Source organism: Aethalodelphis obliquidens, unplaced genomic scaffold, assembly GCF_003676395.1.
Source record: "Aethalodelphis obliquidens isolate GAN/ISIS:26980383/991018 unplaced genomic scaffold, ASM367639v1 scaffold61, whole genome shotgun sequence".
In the NCBI taxonomy this organism is placed as follows: domain Eukaryota; kingdom Metazoa; phylum Chordata; class Mammalia; order Artiodactyla; family Delphinidae; genus Aethalodelphis; species Aethalodelphis obliquidens.
In genome coordinates this window covers 10,018,000-10,035,789 of record NW_020838005.1, presented here as the reverse complement: position 1 = coordinate 10,035,789, position 17,790 = coordinate 10,018,000, and the positions used below count along the sequence as shown (strand labels likewise).

The 17,790-nt window shown below is 43.3% G+C and overlaps 1 protein-coding gene across 1 annotated transcript in view; it reads left to right on the top strand.

Annotated features, from left to right (window-relative positions):
• The window catches only part of GALNTL6 (polypeptide N-acetylgalactosaminyltransferase like 6), a 1,148,431-nt gene that overhangs the window by 376,497 nt on the left and 754,144 nt on the right, over positions 1-17,790 (top strand). Inside the window, exon 2 of the mRNA XM_027087880.1 lies at positions 12,228-12,336. Within this exon, the coding sequence (XP_026943681.1) occupies positions 12,228-12,336 (109 nt within the window). The remainder of the gene's footprint in view (positions 1-12,227; positions 12,337-17,790) is intronic.

Sequence of the window (17,790 nt, the reverse complement as noted above, 5' to 3'; positions counted from 1 at the left end):
GAACAACAGTGATTTGATATTTTTACAGATTATACTCAATTTAAAGTTGTTATAAAATGTTGGCTATATCCCCTGTGCTGCACATTACATTCTTGTATCTTGCTTATTTTATACCTAGTAGTCTGTACCTCTTAATCTCCTATCCTGATATTGCCCCTCCCCCCCCAGTAGTAGCCACTACATTTGTTCTCTGTATCTATGCGTCTGTTTCTGTTTTGCTATATTTATTCATTTGCTTTATTTTTCAGATTCCACATATAAGTAATATCATACATTATTTGTATTTCTCTGTCTTATTTCACTAAGCATAATACCCTCCAGGTCCATTCATGTTCTTGAAAATGGCAAAATTTCATTCTTTTTATGGCTGACTGATATTCCATTGTATATCTATATCATATCTTCTTTATCCCTTTGTTGATAGACACTTAGGTTGCATCCATTTCTTGGCTATTGTAAATAATGCTGCTATGAGCCTGGGGGTGCATATACCTTTTTGAATTACTGTTTTCATTTTCTTCAGATATATACCCAGGACTGGAGTGCTGAATTATATGGTAGTTCTAGTTTTAATTTTGTGAGAAACCTCCATACTGTTTTCCATAGTGGCTGCACCAATTTACATTCCCACCAATGGTGTCCTAGGGTTCCCTTTTCTCCACCTCCTAGCCAACGTTTTTATTTGTCTTTTTTGATAATAGCCATTCTAACAGGTGTGAGGTGATAGCTCATTGTGGTTTTGATTTGCATTTCTCTGATAATTAGCAATGTTAAGCATCTTTTCATGTTGGCTGTCTGTATGTCTCCTTTGCAAAAGGTTTTTTCAGGTCTTCTGCCCATTTTTTAATCAGTTGTTTTTAATGTTGAGTCATATGAGCTATTTATATGCTTTGGTTATTAACCCTTATCAGTCACATCATTTGCAAATGTCTTCTCCTATTTGGTAGTTTGCCTTTTCATTGTGTAGATGGTTCCTTTGGCTGTGCAAAAGTTCTTAAGTTTAATTAGGGCCATTTCTTTATTTTTGCTTTTGTTTCCCTTACAAGAGGAGATAGATAGAAGAAAAATTGCTAAGACTTATGACATCTTTACCTAATGTGACAATTGCGTTTCTTCTTATTCATATGGATTAGTTGCTCTCAAATTTTAGTAAGCCTCAAAATCACCTGGAGAACTTATTAAAACACAGACTTCTCTGTCTCTGTGAAAGTTTCTGATTTAACAGGCATGAATTGGGAGCAGGGGATTGTAGTTCTAACAAGTTCCCAGGTGATGCTGATTTGCTGGTGTGGGTAGCACAGATATAGATGAGAAGAGACGTTAGTGGGGCAAATCCTCAGATAGCCGTTATTAAATCAGTTCCAGATGATCTGCTTTAACCTGAATCCTCTGATGTCATGAAATGTCCTCATGATGCCGACCCACCTTGCAGGAGCAGTAACTGCCAGGAACGTCTAAGAAATTTTATTTGAGATTTATTTATACAAATCAATTTATAATATTTGAAATATTTGAAAATATTTTGTAATATTTGAAAATATTTTTAAAATGTAGTCGTAATATAAAGCCTATAATGGTAACCAGAAATGTCCTGGACCACTTCTCTCTACTTGAAATTTCTGATACCCAGGGGCAACCACATCAATTTTTTTATCTTTATTCCATCATATGCTTCCGTATTTGTAGATAGCATGTGTATATTACTGCTCTTTGGTTTTTTATTTTGATTCTATTGTTCTGTTAGATAAGATGTCTTTTTAACTTTTTCCACCCTTTCCCTCCACTTCCAGTATAGTTATAGCACCAAATTTAGTTAAACGAATAGTTAGGTAAGAATATTCATACCTACATCAAGTAGTGTGCTATAATTACACTTTCCTTCTTGTACATTGTTTTTTCTTAACCTCTAGCCTTATTAATTGACCCATTTTTCATTTGCTTAGATTTTTATATATGCATCATTAATTCATCCCAACCTCTTTGGAAGAACTGTAACTCTCCTTTTAGTAGGTTTAAAAAATAGGCAAAGAGTAAGTTTGTTTTTTCTATTCCCTTTTTTTTTCCCCACAAAGACAACCTTTCTGGATCTTCTTTCCACCCCCCTTGTACATTCAGGGCTGGATCAGCTCTATGCTTGCTGCAATTTTGCTATCTCTCTTCAACTTATATATATATTTTTTTAAATACTCTTTTTTTTAAATAAATTTATTTACTTATTTATTTATTTTTGGCTGCGTTGGGTCTTCGTTGCTGTGAGCGGGCTTTCTCTAGTTGCAGCGAGTGGGGGCTGCTCTTCGATGAGGTGCGCGGGCTTCTCACTGCGGTGGCTTCCCTTGTTGCGGAGCACGGGCTCTAGGTGTGTGGGCTTCAGTAGTTGTGGCGCACGGGCTTAGTTGCTCCGTGGCATGTGGGATCTTCCTGGACCAGGGCTCAAACCTCTGTCCCCTGCATTGGCAGGCGGATTCTGAACCACTGTGCCACCAGGGAAGCCCCTCAACTTATATTTTTATGCCTCTGACTCTCTTGTTTTTTTCCCCTTCCTCCCCCTCCCTCTCCTCCTTTCCCTCCTCCTTCTTTTTCTTCTATTTTAAATTTCTTAGTAGGGTTCCTTTGACCACCATTTTCCAATTACCTGTAAAATACTCTGTGCTGGTATCTCATTTTCACTTTCCAAGAGCTCTTCCTTAGTCCCTAAATCTCTTTTTTAAAATTTCTCTTTCTATAGAGAACCTTTTCTTAAAGCTCTTTGAGGAAATTAAATTTCGATTTTGGGGCGGAAGTTTTCTTCTGAGCCTTACATTGCCTCAGTTTCCTTCACGTTTATTACAGCTTCTGTTTATGTTGGCCGCCGATTTTATGTTAAAAGTTCTCTCAAATGCCTGGCGATCCTTGGCTGCCTGTTCTTAGTTGTATGTGGAGGGGTGAAAATGCTACTACGATGCTGTGTGTGTTGGAAACACATCCCAGTGTAGTTACTGAGGAGCCCCTACCCGTTCCTTGCTTTTGACTCAGTTCTCCTGTAGGCATTTTTTTTTTAAACATCTTTATTGAGCTATAATTGCTTTACAATGGTGTGTTAGTTTCTGCTTTATGACAAAGTGAATCATCTATACATATACATATATCCCCATATCCCCTCCCTCTTGCGTCTCCCTCCCTATCCCACCCCTCTAGGTGGTCACAAAGCACTAAGCTGATCTCCCTGTGCTATGCGGCTGCTTCCCACTAGCTATCCATTTTACATTTGGTAGTGTATATATGTCCATGCCACTCTCTCACCGCGTCCCAGCTTACCCTTCCCCGTCCCCGTGGCCTCAAGTCCATTCTCTACATCTGCGTCTTTACTCGTGTCCTGCCCCTGTAGGGATTTAGCTTCTCTTGTCTAACAGGTGTGAGGCAGGCTGGCCGATTTCTGGGAGCTGGTGAGCTGTGGTTAACAACACTTAGTGTATAGACTCACGTGGAACACTGGTTTTCATTACACGGTGGCATCCTCCTTTCAACTGTGTTTAGTAGCATGAAAACATGCTTGTCTCATTGAAACTCCAACCCTCTACAGGGGTGCAGCATGGTGGGTGGGCCTCAGAAATCACCTCGTTGTTGGGAAGGGGGATGGAACCCGGGACCGTCTAACAACCCTATGCAGCAATGTCAATCTTATTGTTTTCACCTGTAACCTCGCCCTCAGAAACACTTGATGCCTCCAATTTCACATATTTTAGAAGTTCACTGGCAAAACAAAAACAAACGAAGAACAAAATACACTTCCCTCCCAGTAACTCTCAGCCATTTACAAAAAGATCATGTCAGTTCCACTGTCTGCTTTCTTGATGCCTCTGGTGCTTCCCTGCCATTTTCATGGGGTTTCTGGAGAAAGCAAAGATTAACGCTTGCAGTCAATCTGCTCTTGTATTAACCAGCTGCTACGGATTCTCAGCATTACATAGATCAAAAGAAGGGAACTAGAATGTGCCTGGTCCTGTTGGAGGAGGGCGGGGAGAGGTCATGACCTCTGATTAACCCCAAGCTTGGGCCAGGCAACCAGAGGCTCCTCCCCTCCCGTGTCCGGGAACGCACGCTCTGCGCGCCCCGCGCGCCCTGCCTACTCTCCCCGTCGGGAGCTTTTTCAGGAACGCAGCCTTCAGAGAGCAAAGCGGCGTGGGGACCACCTGATTGGATCGTGACCGAGCCCCTTAAGGCCTCTAGGTAAACTTCTGAGACTCACCGGGCGGGCGAGTGCAGAGGGCGGCTTGTTTTGGGGCCGCTGGGGATAAGCCTGCTGTGTAAGTTCTCTGTTACACGCGCCTCCGCCCATCTGGAGGGCCTGCCTCTTTCTCGGTGGGTCTCTCCTTGCTGTCCGTGTAGGGGGCTGGCTTGTGCACTAACAATTGGGGAGCCCTCCAAGAAGCGGGCCTTGAGAAGGAGATGCCCACAGGGGAGACCCCGAGTTGGCCGTCGCCCTCTGTGGGAGGAGGGGTGTCCTAAATGTTGGATGCTGTGGACGCCCTGAAGACGCCAGCTGGTCCAAGGCGGCTACCTGAACTGCTTGCTGTAGGGCCCAGCTTCCCAGACGGGAGAGAAATGGTACCCTCAGGGGGCTGAGCTCTGCTCCACAGATGCCGACTAGAGGCTGAAAGGAGGGCCGAGCCCCAGGAGGAGTCGCGGAGTCCCCTGCTCTGCTGGCGGCAGGCGAGGGGGAGCGATGCTGAGCTGGGGACTGCAGTCGGCTGTTTGCAAAACGAGGCTGCAGGCCGGCGGATGAAGATCCAGCGCTTGTGACATCCTGGTTGGGACGCCAAGAGGTGGGACCCCTGGGTAGTTGATGAGGATGAAGAGGACATTGTGGTGACTGATGGTGGAACGGATGAAAGCACCTTGCCGTCCACCCCTCATACAAAGGACAGCAAAAGCACCTCAAGGGCAGCCCCAGCCAGCGGGCAGCCCCCAGCTCAGGAAACGTTCCTGAGGGGAGAATATACCACCGCCGAGATTATGGATGCAGCTTCCGAGTTCCAGCAAAAGGCCAGAGAAAGCATCCGGGAGAGGTTAGTGGGGCTACGGGATGGGGCGGGCAGAGGAAATGAGCATTACCCCCCCCCCCCCCCCCCCCCCCGCCACACACACACACACCTTGCCCTCCAGCAGCACCGGCATGGCGCTGGGGGTTCCAGGTGCTTATAGGTTGGTTTATTCTAGCTGTTGGGAGGCTTGGGACCCTGGAAATCTAGAGAGGAGGTGCAGCGGATTCTTAGGTAGTTGGAAATGAAACAGGCCCACTACCCCCGGTCTTGGAAGGCTGCCCCATTTACTGCAGGAGTGAAAGCTGAGACACTCCTGCCCGCCCCAGCGCCGGGTATGGGACGAGAGGTCCACTCTGAGCTCAGCTGTGAGACACGTTACTTACGATGCTGGGTAGTCCATTGCCCATTGCTAATCTGGGGGAAACGGGCAAATCCTGCGAATGGGTACAGGCTGTGGGAGAGACCCGAGAGAGACAGAGAGCTTGAAAAGCCCCAAGGCTATTCCAACAGTGAAAGTAACCCAGAAGCAAAGGTGGTTTGACCTCAGTGCTGCCCGGGGCCCACCTGACAAGATAGACCAGCCTGTGGAAACATTTAAAACCTGAGCAGCAGTTCAGACTTGCCCCACCGCCCCTCTCATCCCTGACGGGCCACCTGCTCCAGCAGAGGCCTCAGGGATACAGCCCTATTCGGGGTCCGTGCTGCCACACCCCCGGTATAGGACGAGGGCCAAGATCGCCTCCAGGTGAGGGCCATCGGGGGGTGATCAGAGGCCTCACGTTGAGCTCACTAGTCATTGGTCCCCAGAAATAAACAACAGCTGACGGCTCTGGTTGCTACTGGAACTGAATGTGCTCTATTCCAGCATAATTGATGGTTAAAGAAGACAGTTGTGTCAGGAAGGTAGGAAGGTCCCTGTGACAGTGCAAATTGGGCGTTCTCCACCACGAGATTATGAAATTTTAATCTCTCCGATACCAAAGAACAAATTGGGTGTTGATCTCCTAGGAGGTCAAACTCTGCAAACCCTTAATGGTGAAATTGGCCTCAGGTTAGGGTAATCACATCAGTGCTGAGGGGAAACAGCTGGGAACCAGTAAGTCTACCACTCCTTGAAGCGTGGTAACTGTCGAATCACGCTAACTGCCTGGGAGCCTAAGGAAATAGGAGAAACTAAGAACTGCACAGAGTGGGTATCATACTCCCTGCCCGCAGTGCTTTCCACAGCCCCGTAAGGCCAGTAAAAAAAGCCAGATGGCCCCTGGCGGATGACGCCGCACTAGGAGAAATGAGCAAGGTGGGCCGCATCACTGCCCCCCTCTAAGATGCCTTGGCCATGGTCCTAGGAGTGCACCATGTTGAGCTGGACTTAACAAATGCTTTCTTCAGTCCACCCCTGGCCAGAGTCAAGCGATCAGTTTACCTTCACGTGGGAGGGACAGCAGTGGAACCTTCCAGTGCCGCCCAGAAGCTGCTGCACAGCCCACGCAGGTCATGGTGTTGTTGAATAGGGTCCCACTGCTCCCCGCCTACAAAATCAAACTCCCAAATGTTCCTAGAAGGGAAAGTTGTCTTTAATTAGAGTGCTGACAATCTGGGGACGTGGTAAAACTCTGTGTCCCCCCAAAACACCTCTGAGAGTCTGCTCGCCGTGGAAGTTTTAAAGGGATGGAGGGGAGTAATCTCAGTTAATCACTGAGATGGGGGGTCAGGGTCATCGCCGTCCCCCACTGTGTGCAGGCTCGTGGAATCCTCGTCATCTTCCTCTAGATGTTCTCTTGCGCCCACGGTTTGTTCGCGACATTATGGGAGGAGATGCTAGGGAAGAGATCTAGTCACCTGTTAATTACTGATTCTTCATTTCCACGTCTTTGCCTACACTTGTACGTTCTTTCTGTAGATCAAAGTATTGTGTGATCAAAAGACTTGAAAAGGGCGCCTGGGCTGGAGATGAGTAGAGCATGGGGTGCCTGGTGAAAAGTTAGTCGCAATACAGCTCTGCTAAAGTGACAAGAAAAGGGGCTTCCTGCTGAGGGCGGTTTCCTACAAAGAGCTGCTAACAGTGGGCCGGTAGCCCGAGACCTGTCCCTGTGTCCTTCCCACATCAGTGAAATGGGCCCGACACACTGATGATACAGTGTTAACACGTGAAGACTAGCCTCTGCTTCAGCACACTGCAGACTTTGCCAGAACACCTGTGAGGGAGGGGCTGGGCAGTGAACCCGCAGACAATTCAAGGCACTGCAGTGACGGTTTGGGAATTGCTTGTTCGGGTAAGACATGCATTGTCTCAGCAGCTGTGTTTGAGAAGGTGCAACCTATCTGACCCCTGGAAGAGATGCCAGCCTTTGTAGGGGCTTGGGGAGGGCTTTTATTCCCCACCTGGCATAGTGTATGCATCCGTTTTACTACCTGGTAAAGAAAAGGCCTGTGTGGGACTGTGGATCAGGGCAGCAAGCGGCCGTTGAGAAGCCAAAATACCAGGGAAGCAGATTAAAGCTCCGCGCATCTCCCGAGCGGAGCTGCCGTTTGAGTCTGATGGATCTGTGACTCCCGGAAGTATGGGTAGGACCCTGTGGCAGGAACAACAGGAGAAGAGAGTTCCCCTAGGATTTTGCTCCCAGTTCTGGAAGGGGGCAGAAGCCAAGTAGCCCTCCAGAGAGCAAAAGACCCTGGCAGTCTACCTCACGCTTCTCCAGGTGGAGCATCCCAGGAGGAAACAGCATGTTGTAGTAGCTTCCCTGCCCATCAAGGGGTGCGTTGAGAAGATGTTCCATGGATCTCCGCAAACTCCCAGGGTGACGAAGTGGCAGCCGGTCTGCAGCAGAGAAGCCCCTGTCTGCCTGTCCACTGTCTCTAGAAATGCGGGTGCTCTTAGGCCCCGTAGAGCCTGTAGATCCCCTATTTTTGTGGCGGTCTCTGCAGCCTGTAGAGAGGAAGTGGGGACATTTCCGCTGAAGCCTGGCATACAGATGGGTCTAGTCGGGGCAACCCAACCACAGGGGTTTCAGTTGCTCTTCGGCCCAACAATGACACCATCTAGGTGGAAACTGGAAGGGACTGCAGCAGCCGGTGGGCTAGACTCAGACCTGCTGAGCTGGGCATCACCCCTGAGCCCTGGCCGTTAACCCTTGGCCCCAACAGCTGGGCTGTTCTCTAGGGCTTGACCTGATGGTGTGGACAAGGGGAAGCCTAGGGGTGGATGGTCATGAATAAGCCCTTGGGGGCTCAGGACGTGCGGAGGGACTTTTATGTTCACCAGCAAGAACCTGAGGCCGTCGGCACTGTCTTCCACATCCTGGTCTGTGAGGGCCTGACCCACTAGGCCATCAGGAGGCGATGGTCCAGCTCAGTATGAGCCCTAAAAACTGATCCTTCAGGAGATGCACCAGATGGGCTGCACAGAAAGAGGGGCCACTCGCTGCCTATACGTGTCCCCATCCACCCCTTCCTGGGCAGTCCCCAAGGAGGCCGAGTTGCCCTTGAAATACAGTGACTGGTTCACGCAGTAGCAGCGTGTCCTGTGTGTTCTAAACAACCCCAAGGCGGCTGCCAAAGGAGTCTGGGGCCATCCAGCGGAGGAGTTCCCGACAGTTGAGGGATTGGCAAGTTGATCGTATCGGTCCCCTCCGTCCAAGCGAGCATTTTAAATATGCCTCAGCTTGTGAGGACACTGTGTCTGGCTTAACCCGAACTTTCCCTTTTTCCACTCAGACCAGGCAATTGTTTTTCACCCATTAGGCAATTAGAGAAACTGAATGCCCTGTATGGACGCCATCGTCGGATAGCGATCAGGGGTCATGTTCAAAGGTCATGATGTGCAAGACTGGGTAAAATAACATGGTATCGGATGGAGGTTCCTTCTCTCCTATAACTCACGAGCAGCAGGATTGATAGAAGGGAAAAATGGAATGTTAAAGCAGCAGGTTAAATTACTAACAAGTAAAACAGCGTAGCCAGGGGGACTAAGTTACCACTTCGGCTTTGATACATTTGAGCAACCAATCAGTGGGGCCTGTTGCCCCATATTCCAGACTGGGGACCCCTGCCAAAGCACCCAGTACTGTAAAGGTACAGAAATGGTGGAAACACTGGGGATCAGCATGCTGTGGGCTGAGAACACCAAGCCCCATCACACCTGGGACAGGTGCAGCTCCTGGGATTTGCGATGGGATATCCCACAGGGATGGGTGGGTTACCTCACACCCCTGGGTGAGGGGGAACCACTCAGTCTCCACTGGGACCTCATCGTCCTGCTGCCAGATGGGACAGTGGAAACGCACCACACCTGGGATGGAAGGTGCACCCCTGAGTGAGGGGAGAAGTTGGGGCCCTGGTCTGGCATCTTTGGCCCCCAGTCTATCTCCTCACGGCTAATAGTGCCCGTCCCCTGGCCAGTGTGTGTGGTAATGCACAACCAGGTCACGTTCTGAAGGAGCCAGAGGGCACGCTCTGTTTCCCACTGGAACCGCCCTTCGGCTGCAGGACATCATAGCTCACACAGAAGCCCCGACTGCATTCACCTAGCAAGCCTTGAACGAAGCCAACAAGGCTGTCTTTACTGAACACTGAAGTGCCTCTAATGAGGAGGGCTGTCCTCCCAGACAGGATGGCCTTGGACATCGTCCCTGCCTCACAAGGAAGGATCGTCCAGACAGTGCTGTGTGTTCACACCCGATGAGTCTGCTGATGTGTCATCTTTAACCAGTCACAGGAGGACACGAATGAAAGTCCTGCGTGATCAGACCCCAGCCTAGAGGACTCCATAAACCAGTGGTTCGAATCCCAGGGCTCTTGGTGGAAACAAATTGTTATGGTTTTGAGAATCATCTTGAACTGTGTCTTCTCTTGCCTGTACCTGTGTTACTGCAGAGGTCTCTGCCTGCAACGCAGTCAGATGGCCGCCTGGAGTCACCTCCAGGCTCAAAAGACCCCTTGCAGACCCGCTCAGGGCACACTGCAAAAGTGAGGTCATGTGAGATTGTAAGAGCCTGTCTCAAGGGGTGGGGTGTTGGAGGAGGTCACCAGGAGGTCATGGCAGCTGGTCCACCTGCCAGGTGGACCTGAGTGATGGGAGGCGCCTCACCCTTCCCCTGTCCTTGGAAGGGACATCCGCCACCCATTCCCAAGGTGGGAACCAGTTTCAAGGATGCAGACTTGAGAGAGTAAAGTGATGTTGAGACTGTCTGGGCTGAATAGTGACTTAACAGGGTCCCTGTTAAGGTCTCTTTATAAACTTTTAAGATTCAGGCATATGGGTGCAGAGATCAAGTTGTCTTGCAGGACAAGCCTCATGTGTAAGTTCCCTGCATATTAAACCCACCCCCTGCCCATCCAGAGGGTCTGCCTCTCTCCTGCTCTCCTTGCCCTCCATGTTTCGGGGTGGAGTAGGGGGCTGGCTTGTGAACCAACAGGTAATCAGAGAGAGCTTTGCATATTCAGAGTTTACACAAGAACATCTCCAGGTTTCATGGCAAAGTTTATTTTGAAATGATCTATTTTGATCTGAAGGTGATGTTTATTATAAATTGGTGTTCTCTAAATCTGTAAGATTTCTACGATTGCTCAGCACTGATCATTGGAAATGCATGGCTGAGACAAAACATGGGTTTTGTATTTTAAAGTTATTTGGTTATTTAAAACTTCCCATTCACAGCTGAGTTTGGGAAAATTTCTAATTAGAAAAGCAATATTGATCAGAAAAAAATGCATGAGGTTTTTTAGTATTGCTATTATAACCCCCAAATTGTTTTATTCCATTTTCTTCTATTTTTATATTTTCTGTTAACTTTTCCATCTTTTCTTTCTTGTCATCCTCCTTTAAAATTTTTTCCTTTTTATTCTTAATATTTTATATAAACTCACCATCATCCTTTGTTTATTCCTCTGTTGTTTTCCTGAACTCACCACTATTATGAACAATTTTTTAAAAAAAATATACAGATAATAGTCACCTGATCTGGAAAATCTTTCTTCTGATTTAACTACCTTTTTTAATATTAAGTCCATTTTTATTCTTTCAAAACAAGTGGATCCTTTATAAGCTATGAAGATGGATCAAAGGTAGATAATGTTTTCATAAGCACAGTCGTTGTACTGTTTTAAAATAAGAGGTAAGACCTTTTATTTGCCTTGGAAAGGCTCTTAGGGTAAAATTTCCTCACTGAAATTATTCATCTTTTGTTTTAAATGGAAACTTTCAAAAGTGTTCTCTTTATTCTGTTGATGTTTTATTTATTTCCAAAAATGAACCAAATAAAAGGAAATGTGATGTGTGGTATGTGAATATGAAAACATTTATTTTACATTATTTTGACTGTTAAGATTGTGAAAATACATTTCATTCAAAACATTTTTTGTTTATGACCAAAATAAACACCATAAAGAGAGAAGTAGCTTCAGCTATGCACACAGAAATCATTTTCAAGGTGACATTAGAATATATTGAATTTTACTAAAGCATAAAACATATTGTGACTACAGTTGTTGACTTTGTGATAATTTCAACTATAAGCATAACCACACACCATAATTTGACAGAAATCTAGGTGGTAGGCAGTATTTAATACTTGTTAGGACCACAATGTTGGTCTTAATAGAACTGGTCCAAGTCCTGACTTGGCCCCTGTGGTTTCATTCAAGTTATTTTACTTCTCTGGGCCTTCAATTAATTAGCAGAAAAATGAAGGTTTACAACTGAAGACTATATAAAGACTGAAGGATCTTCTATACAGAGTATCCAACTTAGTACCTGGGACACAGTGAGCATTCAATAAATGCTTGCTAATGTTGTCACCAGGCCATTCAAATATACTCGATCAAAACAAGTAAAATTGTACAAATCACAAACAAAAGTATTGCCATGATACAAAATCAATACTACTACTATTTACAGGTGGGGCAAGTGAAAACAACTAGGCATTTATGCTCGGTCGAGGTGGTACACTAAATTATTAACGTCTCTGGGTGAAATCAAATTGGAAATGGTAGGTGCTGTGTGAGACACATGCTCTTATTTTTAAAACGGAGAAAGGTTTTAAAATGTGTGTTCATCTGGTCACCAGCAACAGCTTCCTTTTCAGTAGACTGAGGAAGACCACTTATTCGAGTGTTCTTTGATTGCCTGTGATGTGCGTGGCTGTGTTTACCTGCCATGCGAAAGGAAATACCTCCTTTTTATGCTCTGAATACTTTCCTTTTCCACAGACATTTCCACTGGGCCTGGGAGATGGGCAATTCTATGCATGGACAGATGGTTTAAGAAGAAAGGACTGGCATGACTATGGGAGCATTCAGAAAGAGGCTATGCGCTCAGGTATGGAGTTCAGTGTACCCCAAAGTGCTACTTTGCTTTGTCACTTACAGGATCTCTCAGTAGTGTTTCTTCTGCACCCAGTAAGGTAGGTTTCATGGGGACATTGGATGTCAACTCTGGGCAGAACCAAAACAATTTCAAATTTCAGAGAGAGAAAAAAATAATGAATACCGTTTATAATATGAGCTGAACAGAGGTCATTTGAGTTTTAGAAATCTGCCGTGCTTTATACTTCCAGAGTGTCTTTCAGTCTTTTCTGTGGGTATCTTGGATTTATTCATGAGACTTGACTTGGAACACATGTTATCTTGAGCTAGATTCGCTCCTTAGGGCTGTGGTATATCTAACTGGCTGGGCCAAGGATGGAAGGAGGACCGCAGTTCTAGACACTTGGTAGGTGGATCAGGAGAGCCAGGGACCTGAAGTTGGCCATACCTGGGCAAACGAACAGGCAGTTCAGTGGGATCCAGTAGGTCTGCTATGCATAGCAGATTCTAGTCTTAGGCTAGGGTTAGAGGAAACATTTTACTTCTTGGAAAAGTAACAGGAAAAATTATGTCCTTCTAGGAGGACTTAGGTTGTTGGAAACCGGGATTCAGAAGGGTATAGATGTAATAACCGAGTGAAGGTAATAACCTTCACTGATGATAGGAAGTCCATATTCTATTATTCAACCAAAGGAGCTCTGTTGGGTTTTTTGTTTGTTTTGTTTTGGTTTTTGGTTTTTTTTGTCATGGTGAGGATATCACAGAAATTGAGAAGCTATGGTTTGGTAAAGACATCTTAGCAACACGGAAATGGTGCATCCCAGGTCAAATCAGCAGCAGAATCACGAGTAGCCCCAGGCTGAGGTTCTCCTGGCCAGCCTTCCTCCTGACTTCTCTCCCCAGGAAGACAGGAGTGAGATATTCAGATAGTTATGACAGTGTTCAGGGCTTTGGTTGTTCTCAGCTCTGGATCAGGTGTGCTTGACTTAATTAGAGTCTTCCATTTTCTTCTTTCATTCCTTTCCTCCAAATAAGACTGTCCCCTACCCCCCTGCTTGTCATAAGAATGTTCCGTGTCCCTCAGAGCATCAGCCTCTTCCATATGACATCATCCCTCCAACCTTGGCATGACTCCGTGAACAGTGACAAAGGCAAGCTCCTTACCAGAATCCTTACGTTTCCAGTCCTCTGATCTTTTTTCTCTATCTGCTTGATCAGCCCTGTACTCATCCAACCATCTGTTTCTTTTTTTAACCACAAGATGCTGAAAGTTTGGGGAGATGTTCTCATAATCTAACCACAAGTTAGTAATAATAATACAAATAGTAATAATTGAATAGATGTTTTGTACTAGGAGCTTTGTGTATGTATTTTATTTAAATTTCACAATAACTTTGATAGATAGGTATTATAATCCCCAATTTGTAGAAAGAAAAAAGGAAAGAAAAAGAAATGAGTTCTTAAGAATTCATGAAATATTATCCAAGGTCAAACAGCCAATAATTTGTAGAGAGAGATTGAAAGGTCGTCTTATGCTCCATTACACCCCACTATCAGACATCGAATGATAATATTTGGGCAAAATGAAGTAATGGCAAGAGAACATACGGGAGAGAGACACACCTGGGTTCATATCCTAGCTTTTCTGTGTAAGTGGCAAGTCAATTTGTCTGTCTGATGTTCTACTTTGCAGAATTGCTATAAGAATCAAAGATACTATAAAGTAATTGGCCAATTATTTGCACATATTATAAACTCCACCAATGATAACTGTAATTATTTTTCCATCTAAGTTACTTTCACTTGATTTGATGTGCCTATCCTTTGCTTGTGCCAGTGAGTTTTGGACACAAAATCCAACACTTCACATTTATTTCTGCTACGTACTACCCTTTCTGCCTCCTGGAAAAATGTACCTTTAATTTTCTCATCAGAGCTCAGGGCAAGGGAAATTGACCTACAAAGAAAATTGGTGATAAAACAAGTTTCCTAAAGAACAAATTTTGTGTGCAGTTAAAATACTTTTAAATGCTAGTATGTATGATTCACTGGAAGATACATGAAAAGTGCAATAGACTATACTTTATCATTTTTAAAAAATACCGTAGAATATAACCTAAATAAAATATGCACACACAAACGCACTTGCAGTTATAAAGTCAAAATAAGATAAACGTCTCTGTTCCCAATAAGCAGGCCAAGAAAAAGGGTCCTTGGTACTATTCTGTCTCCTCCAAGTCTTGAAATTTGTGTTCACTCTTACTTTTCTCTGTAATTTCTTATGTCTAAACAAATATTGTTGCATTTTGCCTATGTTTGGACTTTATCTAAACATTGAATCATATAGTATGGTTTCTTTCATTCAAAATTATTTTTGAGATCCATTCTTGTGTGTGCACTTCTAGTTGATTTGTTGTAACTGTTGTTTAATTTTCTTTATTTTTTATATAAACTTTTCAAATCTTTAAACTCCTAGGTTTTTTAAAACATGTATTATGACAGTGGTCTCATTGTACCATTCTATCCCCTCCCTTCACCCGAACTAAATATAAAATCATTTTTACCAGTAAAGCAGATAACTTTTAATGAAATGGGTGAACTCCAAAATGGAAATTATAAGACTTCAAAAGATTATTTTTTTCCCCACCACCATCCTCCCCCCACCCCCCTGCTTTCCCCCCTTGGTGTCCATACATTTGTTCTCTACATCTGTGTCTCTATTTCTGCGTTGCAAACCAGTTCATCTGTACCATTTTTCTAGGTTCCACATAATATGCATTAACATACAATATTTGTTTTTCTTTTTCTGACTTACTTCCCTCTGTATGACAGTCACTAGGTCCATGAACGTCTCTACAAATAACCCAATTTCGTTGCTTTTTATGGCTGAGTAATATTCCATTGTATATATGTACCACATCTTCTTTATCCATTCATCTGTCGATGGGCATTTAGGTTGCTTCCGTGACCTGGCTATTGTAAATAGTGCTGCAATGAACATTGGGGTGCATGTGTCTTTTTGAATTATGGTTTTCTCTGGGTGTATGTCCTGTTGTTTAATTTTCCACAATGGTTTCCACTTTGTAAACATTCTGAGAGTTCCCAGGTTTGGGTTATGTATGACGCTGCTCTAAGTGTTTTTGCGCATGGTTCTGGGATAGAGACAATATTTTCTTAGGGTACATATTTAATAGTAGAATTTGCACGTCTGAGGAATGCACGTTTCAGTTATATTATGTGGTACGTGACAAACTGTTTTTCAAAGTTGATATGCTTATTTCACTCCAATCAGTAATGGATGGAATTCCCATTGCTCTGCATCCTGTCAACACTTAATATTACTGTCTGATTTTTCATTTTTCTCAATTTTGTAGTATGAAATAATCACTCATTGTCACATAAATTTGCATATTACTAATTTTAATGTAGTTGATCTCTTATTTATGCTTGTGGGCCATTTGTGCTTTCTCTTAGGTAAAAGTCCTATTCATTTCTATTTCCAGTTTTTTGATTTCTTTTTCTTATTGATCCACAGAGTGCTCTTAATTTTTTTGAATAATGGCCTTCATCAGTTGTACATGGTGAAAATATCTTATCCCACATTTTGTATATTTTTTTTAAAAACTGTATATATTGCCTAATGAGTAGAAGTTCTTAATTTTGTTTTAGTCAAATTTACAAATAATTTTTAAACGATAAGCTTAATTGCTGTTCTACATTGTCTTTTTAAGCTTGAGAATTTTACCTTTTACATTTAGGTCTTAAATGCAGCTCATCTTCATTTTTATATCATGTGAGGTAGGGGCCCAATATTTATTTGGGTTTTACCTAGTTAGATATCCAATCAACAGCACCATTTATTAGAAAATGTATCTTTTCCCACATCGATCAGCAGTGTTGACTCTATTATAAAAAGTTTCCATATTTGTGTGTTCTCATTCTGGTTTCTCAGTTCTGTTCCGTGAGTGAAAAACTTTGAGCTAATGAAATAATATCTTATGTATTATATCTTTATAACAATTGTGGATATCTGGTAAAGTTCATTCTGCTTTCTTTGCTTTTCTTCTTGGGAATGTTTTGCCAATCTTTTTTTTTTTTTTTTTTTTTTTTGCGGTACGCGAGCCTCTCACTGTTGTGGCCTCTCCTGTTGCGGAGCTCAGGCTCAGCGGCCATGGCTCACGGGCCCAGCCGCATGTGGGATCTTCCCTGACTGGGGCACGAACCCGTGTCCCCTGAATCGGCAGGCAGACTCTCAATCACTGTGCCACCAGGGAAACCCTGCCAATCTTAACATTAGGATTTTCTTTAAACTTTTAGATTCAACTTGTCAGACTTCATGCACAATATGCACATACACACAGAATATTGGAATTTTAGAATTGTATTAAGTCTGTTGATAAATTAGGGAATAATTTACATTTTTTCCAATATTAAATTATTCATTCCATGGTATATCATTATATTTCTTGGTGCTTATTTGTTGTCTTTAGGGGTGTGTTTGTAATTTGATTCTCAGACATTTTCAGTGTTATTCCTAGAATACTAACATTATATGGGTATTGAGCATGTTGTTGATCTTATTGAAGTTCTGAACTATTTGTAGCTGGTATAGAGAAAGGTTAATCATTTTTAAATATAAACCCAAATTTAGAAAACATTCTAAACTCTTTTATGAATTATAATCATTTACCCTTAAGTTATTTTGGATTGTTAGTGTAGATACTCATAATATCTATAAGTAGTGACAGTGTTCAAAATTTTTTCCATCCTAGACCTTATAATTTTAGTTATTTTTACTCTGTTTCTGCACTGGCTAGGAACTCGAGTATCATGTTGTCCAGTGGGTATTGGTGGCTGCTTTTGATTTGTTAAGGTTCTGACAATAGCAAATTAGATATTTGTGTTAGCATTTAATCTACTTAATGAAAATGTACTGTACACTGTTCACTAGGCCTTCTGGATATGACTTTCTGAGAGTTTTACTCTTTTTACATCTAAATGAATGTTGATTTTAATCAAAATTTTTTTTGTTTGCATGTATTGAAATAAGATATATTTTCTCCTTTATATTTTTGAGTGTGTTGTATCTATTGGTTTCTAATAGAAATCAAACTTTGAAATTACGGGCTAAATCTGACTTTTTATTACTGGATTTAGTTTGCTACTATTTTAGCAATTTCACATCTTTACTCATGAGTGAATATTGGCCATGAATTTTTCTTTCTCATAGAATCCTTGTCAAGTTTTGGTAACAATGTAATGATGGTTTCATAAAATGACTCGACTAATACCTCTCATCTTTCTACACTTTGTAATTGCTTGTGGTATATTAGAATTATTTATTTACTAAGACTTAATGATCCTCTTGTGGGTGAAGATTATCTGGACTGGACTTCTCTTGGAGCAAAGATTTTTCATTCCTGGGTTAAAATGTTCCTATTTATTAACACATTTATTCATAACATCC